Source organism: Camelus dromedarius, chromosome 36 (genome assembly GCF_036321535.1).
Source record: "Camelus dromedarius isolate mCamDro1 chromosome 36, mCamDro1.pat, whole genome shotgun sequence".
Classification (NCBI taxonomy): Eukaryota; Metazoa; Chordata; class Mammalia; order Artiodactyla; family Camelidae; genus Camelus; species Camelus dromedarius.
In genome coordinates, this window is record NC_087471.1 from 2251109 (window position 1) to 2258816 (window position 7708).

The 7708-nt window shown below is 42.7% G+C and overlaps 1 protein-coding gene across 10 annotated transcripts in view; it reads right to left on the bottom strand.

Annotated features, from left to right (window-relative positions):
* AUH (AU RNA binding methylglutaconyl-CoA hydratase) overlaps positions 1 to 6891 on the bottom strand; it is a 144962-nt gene extending 138071 nt beyond the window's left edge. For all 10 annotated transcript variants that reach the window (XR_010379186.1, XR_010379185.1, XM_064482445.1 and 7 more), the window contains exon 1: positions 6620 to 6891. Coding sequence is in view for 8 of the 10 variants with exons in the window: in XM_064482445.1 (XP_064338515.1) it covers positions 6620 to 6881 (262 nt within the window). In the remaining 2 variants the exon portion in view is untranslated. The remainder of the gene's footprint in view (positions 1 to 6619) is intronic.
* Positions 6892 to 7708: the final 817 nt, after the last annotated feature.

Below are 7708 nucleotides of genomic sequence, written 5' to 3' on the forward strand. Positions count from 1 at the left end.
CCCCAAAGATAATCCAGGTTTACCATTCAATTTCCCTGCTCCGGACCTAAAATCAGAGATTTCTCCAAAGAGCCCTGGTTTCTTTCAGGGGGCAGAGTGTTTAGAAACCAAAATCTGGGCATTAGATATGTTCACTGCTATTATGGTATCATTCCTTTGAGATTGTTTCAGTGGTCAGAATAGGAAATAAATATAAACACACACACACACACACACACACATACACACACACACACACACAACAAACTTCTGGTTTTTAGACTTACTAGAAATCAAAAGTTCATCCTAAAGCAGTTACAAATATAAGACATAACAACCCAACTATTTCAATAATCACTTTAAGTATGAATGGTATAAAATACATTAATTAAAAGACAGACATTGCCAGAATGGATTAAAAACATGACCCAACTATATATGTTGTGTACAAGAAATTCACTTTAAATATAAAGACACAGACTGATTAAAAATAAAGAGATGGAGAAACATAAACCATGCTAACACTAATAAAAGAAAACCTGGAGTAGTTACATTAATTTCAGAGAAAACAAATCTCAGAACAAGGAAGAGTCTCAGGGATAAAAGGGGGCATTACATAATGCTGAAGGGGTCATTTCCCCAACAAAACATAGTAACCCACAATGTGTATGCACCTAACAATCCAGCATCAAATTGCATGATTTAAAAACTGATAGAATTACAAGGAGAAATAAATCCACTATCATAGCTGCAAATTTCAACTTGTCTCTATCAGTTATAGACAGACCCAGCAGGCAGAAAATCAGTTAAGGGTACAGCAAAACTGAACACCACCAAAAATCAACTAGATCTCATTGAGTACTAGATCTAATTGAATATAGAATACTGCGTCCAACAACAGCAGCAGAATACACATTCTGCCCAAGCTCATATGAATATTCACAAGACAGACCACATTCTGGGCTAAAAACACACCTTAACAAATTTAAAACAGAAATCATACCGAAGTATGCTCCTAGATGAATGGAAAAAAACCTGGAAACCAGTAAGATAGCAGGAAAATCTCAAAATACTTGGAGATTAAATAAGGCACTTCAAAGCAACATATAGGTAAAAGAAGAAATCTCAAGAGAAATTTAAAATACTTCTAACTAAATTTAATTGGAAATACAACTTATCAAAATTTGTGTGATGCGGCAAAAGCAGTGCTTAGAGGACAATTCACAGCACTGAATGTGCATATTAAGAAACATCTACGATTGGTAATCTAAGCTTCCACCTTAAGAAACTAAAGAACAAATTAAATCTAAAACAAGTTAAAAAAAAATAAAAATCAGCAGAAATCAATAAAATTCAAAACAGGTAATCAGTAAAGAAAAATCAACCAGATCAAAAGTTGGTTCTTTAAAAGGAACGGTTAACTGATAAGCCTCTAGCCCAGCTAACCATGAAAAAAAAAGAGAGAGAGAGAGAATACAAATTACTAATATCAGAAATGAATAAAACTTACTAACATCAGAAATTCATCACTACTGAATCCCACTGATACCACAAGCATAATAAAGGACTATTATAAACAACCATATGCCAATAAATGTGCCAACTTAGATGAAATGAACCAGTTCCTTAGAAGACACAACGTACCAGAAGGAGAAGCAGATAAACTGGGCAAGCCTATAGCTATTAAAGAACCTGAATCGGTAATTAATCAGCTTCTCAAACAGAAGGCATCAGATGCGGGTGGTGTCACCAGTGAATTCTACCGAAACGTTCAAAGGAAAAAAAAAATGATATAATTTCTCTACAATCTCTTCCAGAAAACAGAATCAGGAGGAGCGCTTCCTAGCTCATTCTGTGAAGCCAGCATTACCCTTCTACCAAAACTGGGCAAAGACATCACAAGAATGGAAAACTAAAGACCACTCTCTCTCACCAACATAAACGTAAAACTCCTAAACAAAATATTAGCCAAACAAATCCAGCAATGAATAAAACAAATTACACCCCACAATCAAGTCGGGTTTGTTCCAGGTGCGCGACACTGGTTCAATATTTGAAAATCCATTAATGTAACCCATCATATAAGTAGGTTAAATAAGAAAAGTCACACAAATACCGCCAATAGATAAAGAAAAAGAATCTGACAAAATTCAACAGGATTAAAAAAAAAAACGATGAATAGAGGCTTCTTCAACCTGATAAGGCACATCTACAAAAAACCCATAGCTAACGTCATACTTAGTGGTGAAACACTGAAGGCTTTCCCCTCAAGATCAGGAACAAGACCAGGATGTCTGTTCCTGATGCTTTTATTCAATACTGTAATGGAGACTCCAATGAGGGAGATTTAGGCAAAAGAAAGAAATAAAAGACATCTAGATTGGGAGAGAATAAGCAAAACCTCTTCTATGCGCAGGTGACATGGATCTTGCATATAGAAAATATTAAGGAATCTACTAAAAAACTAAGAGAACAAACAAGCAAGTTCAGCAAAGTTGTATGATATAAGCTCAACATACAAAAACAACTGTATTCCTATACACTAGCAGTGAACAATCTGAAAACAAAACACAGAACAATTCCATTTACAACAGTATCCAAACAGAATGAAATAGTTAGAAATAAATTTAAAAGCAGTGCGAGTCTTGTACACTGAAAACTACAAACTGCTGTTGAATGAAGATATTCCATGTTCATGAAATGGAAAACTTAACATTGTTTAGAAGGCAACTTTCCCCAAATTGATCTGACTATTCAATGCATCCCTATCAAGATGCCAGTGGATTTGACTTTCTTGAGAAAACTGAGAATTTTTCAGAAATTCTGGTAAATTCTTCAGAAATGGTACTGGCATACAGATAGGCATGTAGATAATTGGAATAGAACTGAAAGTCCAGAAATAAACTCTTATGTTTAAGGTCCATTAATTTTCAAAGGAGGTGCCAACACAATTCGTGAAAGAACAGTTTATTCAATAGTTCTGAGACACTGAATATCCAAAGCAAAAGAATGAAGTTAACCTCTTACTTCACACCATATACAGAAGCTAACTCTAAATTGATTACAGACAAAAGCACTGACAAGCTAAAATCATAAAACTCTTAGAAGAAAACTGTTATAAATCTTTGTGACCTTGGATCAGACAACAGTGTTTTACATATGGTCCAAAAGCTCAGCCAATAAAGAAGCCAACAAATTGGACATCATACATCATTAAAATCCTAGGTTCTTCGAAATACACCATTAATAAAGTGAAAAGACAACCCACAGAACAGGAGAAAAGTTACGCAAATCATGTATCTGATTAGGGACTTAATTTCCAGTGTAAATAAAGAACTCTTACAATTCAAAACAAAAAGACAAACAACCCAATTAAAAAGGATATGAAAAGACACTTCTCTAAAGTAGATACACACATGGCCAAATGAGCACATGAAAAGATACTCAACATCTTTAACCACTAGGAAATCCAAATCAAAGCCACAGTGAGATGCCACCTCACACATACCCGGATGGCTATGATCAAAAACCCAAACAAGTACTGGTCATGATGTGAAGAAATCAGAGCTCTTATATTTTGCTGATAGGAATATAAAATGCTGCAGCCACTTTGGAAAAGTTTAGTAGTTTCTCAAAATGTTCACCATAAAATTACAATTACAACATGACCCAGCAATTCCACCCCTAAGTGGAAATTTTAAAACAAGAATGTCCTAAAAATTTATATATGAACGTTCTAAGCAGGATTGTTCACAAGACCCAAAAAGTGGAAATGACGCAAATGTACATGAATGAACAGATAATCCAAACAATGAAATATTATTCAGCCATAAAAAGAAATGAAGTACTTACTGACACATGCCACAAAGTGATACAGCCTTGAAAACATAATGCTCAGTGAAAGAAGCCACAAATAACCACATATGATTTCTTCACGTGAAACATCCAAAGTAGAAAAACTGAAGAAACAAAGTAGACGACAAATGGGTCTTATTTTGTGGGGAGACGGAGTATGAGAATGGGGAGTCACTGCTAAAGAGGACAGGGTTTCTTTCTGGATTGATAAAGATGTTCTAAAATTGGATTGTGGTGATGGTTGCACAACTCTGTAAATACACTAAAAACAATTGTACACTTTTAATTTTATATATGAATCAATCTCAATAAAGATTTTAAAATATACACATCTATCTAAATATATCACTTTGTTGAGCCAGAATTCACATGCTATAAAATATTCAAAAACATATCTTTTAAAACGTGAGAAAAGCATATGAATGGAATCAACCTGTTTGGAAAAAAAAAAAGAGCAAGTAGGAAGACTCGTCTTCCTCTGCAACAGCCCACCTGAGAGATGATACAAGCTTGGACGAGAGTGGTGTTGATAAAGGAAAGCATGGAGAAAAAGCGGAAAGATACAAAGGCACTGGGGAAGACCTGATGATAAGCTAGGTGGGAACGACGAGGAAGGCGCAGGCACCAAGGATGGCGTGCACTATGCACTTGATCATTTGCTCTACTTCTGCCAGAAGCTGGTACATAGCTCACAAAAATGATCTTTGAAATGGGTCACACTTACGAGCAGAAGCCTGCCAGACTGGGAGAAGGTTGGCAGGGAGAAGGGAGAAGTCATTCCAGGAGGTGTGTGCAAAAGCACAGACACATAAAAAGAGCAGGAAAAGGTAAGGGCCGATGTGTTCTGCACGCACTTACCCACCTCCACCAGTCTAAGAGGGATACAGGGCAGAGACCAGCCTGGGGCTCCTCCAACCTGGGAGAGCTCTCATATCCCCTGCAGGCTGCTGAGAGCACCGGATTTTGGACTGGCCTCTAACAGGAAGCAAAGGCATCTGGGAGACTCCCTCACCTGCAGTATCCGTGACCTAATGTTCTTTGCGCTGCTCACTGCTGGTCTGACAGCAAAGCAAAGCGAAGGATATATAATGTTAGCCAAGAGCCAGGACTGACCTGTCATCTTGCCAATCCTGAAAGGAACCTGGGTCAGTTTTCCTAAGAAACTTTATCTCCTAATGGCTGATTTCTACATTTCAAGTAACTGAAAACATTCTGAATGTACTAAGTAGTCTTGTATTCTCTGATTTCTTCTCTTTGATCCATCTGGGTCCTAATTTAAAGACTTCCCAGATACTTGATGAAAATTTACTTTCAATTTGCAATTATTTAAGTCATAAAGATAAAAAAAAAAAGAAAACACAGAACATGGTGCACATTACTAGCTGTACCTGAAATGCCTTTGCATCCGATGCACTGTCAGCACACCTAGTGTAACTGAAATACACAGCTCTAAACGCCCAACTGCCCGCCTACTTCCCAGCTGAATTTCTCAATATTCTGCCTGTCATGCTGTAGCAGTCACACTGCCTTACGCTACTGCCCCAAAACACCACACATGTTCACGCTCCGTGCCTTTGCCCATGCTCTTGTCTCTGGCCTGGAATAATAATAAACAAATAAAATAACTCATCATCCTCCGGAGTACCCCCTATGAGTTAGACACTGAGTGTGCAATTTATACGAACGCTGTCATCTAATGTCCACAGCAGGCATACAAAGTTCGTATTTTTTTTTCCCGATTTTACACATAAGAAAGTTGAAGCACAGAGAAGTCTGTCTAAGAACCCTGACTAATGTCAAATTCCATTGCAAGGAATGCCTTGGAACCCTTTTCATCTGGCAAAACCCAAACCTGACCCTCAGAAATCGCCCCTCTGGAGTCTTCCAATCTCCCCTTGGGCGTAGTCCAGCCCTCTGCTCTCACCAAGCCTTTAAAGTTAGCACAGCCTTTTCATTACCAGCATCTTCCTCACTACACTAGCAGTTGCATATAGGTAGGAATCATGACTTAACTCATTCTGAACTTCTGCTTAACGGATTCTTGGTGCTCAGTAACTGCGTGTCAAAATTAAATGTCTGCTCCTCTGGCAAACTGCTGTTTCCATCTTTCATGACCCACTTGGCTTTCTCCAACAAGGCAAGTGAAAGGAACTGAGCTTTAGCGGTTATCCCGCCGAAAGGCACACCCCCTCTATCACAGCCCTTCCTCCCACTGTATCGTATCGCTAATGCATCAGTCTCCTCCCACGGAAGGTGGCTCAAAGGCAAGAACAAGACCGTGCACAATTACGTCCCCCAGAGCTCAGCAAGGTAGCCGGAAGAGCAGAAAGGAAAAACAGAATGCTCAAAATGGTTTAAATGAAATGGACTCGTCCACCAAACTTACTTTCTAAGACAAAATGGGCAAGGGGAAAATTTGTTTCAGAGGAACAGCTTTAAACTGAGGACTATTCAGAATAATCAATAAAGTGCATTCTCACTGCAGCTTCTGAAACTCTCCCCCTGATGTCTGAGCTGACAGAAAGCAAGCACGGAGCGAGAACAGAATCTGGAAGCGGAGCTCGCACGCAGCGGGTCCGCCGACCTTGGCACAGGTGAGCCGTCCGCAGGGCGCGGCCGGCCCGAGCGCCCCCGACAGCGCGCCGCCGGGGTGGGGGAGGGGAGGGCCGCCGGGGTGGGGGAGGGGAGGGCCCCCAGGCCTCCCCGCGGGCGCTGGCGTCAGCCCGGACGCTCGACCTGGCGACCCCTTCCCGGGGCCGGCGGCCGCCCGCCTCGCGCCCCTCACCTCGGTTCTCCTCCTCCAGGTGCCGCACCCGCAGCTCGTCCTCCGTCTTCACCTCGGAGCCGAAGCCCCTCCGCGAGGCCGGTCCCCCGATGGCGGGCGTCCAGCCCCGCGCCCAGGTCGCCGGGCCGGCCCGCGGGCCCGTCCAGGGGCCGGGCAGCCTCCACCCGGGGCCGAGCCGCGCACAGCAAGCGGCCACCAAGCGGGCGCGGCCGGCCTGCAAAGTGCCCAAGGCCCCCGGTGCCGCCGCCGCCGCCGCCGCCATGTTGTCTGTTTACGGCGTGGGCCTGCGGCTGCTGCCCCGCCCCCGCCGCGCGCACGCCGCAGGCCACGCCCAGACCCCGCCCCTACCCAAGGCAGTCCTTTTCCCTAGTCACGCCCCCTAAGCCTCGCTCTCGCGCCAGGCCCCGCCCCTGAGTCCTCGCCCCGCCCCTGAGTCCTCGCCACGCCCCTGAGCCTTCGCCCCCCGCAGCACCCCCGACTGTTCCAGATTCCACTTGCCTGGCCGAAGTGTGCCGGCTTGTCCAGCAAAGGCAGGGGGAAAGCTGTGGAATAGTTTAGTGGAGGAACATGTTCTAAGAGAACTCACCTCCCTCCCCTCCCTGGGCTGTGCCCTGGGGTCCTGTGTTAGCTGCAAAGGTGAACTAAAATGTGTGGTCACGGTTTTGTCAAGGTCATCAAAAATAAGACTGAGAAACTGTCACAGTCAAGAGGAGGCAAAGGAGCCCTGATGACTAAAGGTACTGTGGGCTCCTGCAACAGAAATAATGGACTTCGGGCGGAAATTAAGGGAATCCAGACAAAGCACAGACTTTAGTTAGTAATGTGTCAAGGTAAGTTCACTGACTGTAACAAGTGCAGCATACTAATGTAGGATGTCAGTAATAGGGGAAACTAGGGGTGGGGTGCGTGGGGACTCTCTGTCCTGTGTCCTCAATTTTTAACGTAAGTCTAAAACTATTAAAATTATTGAAATACATTGGAAGATAGATGTCACAGTCCACCTGGACCCTAATTCAAAGCCAATGAGTCTGTACTGCCCTGGTCAACTGGTGGTTGATGCTCCTGGAAGACCTCCATGCCTCTCACCCA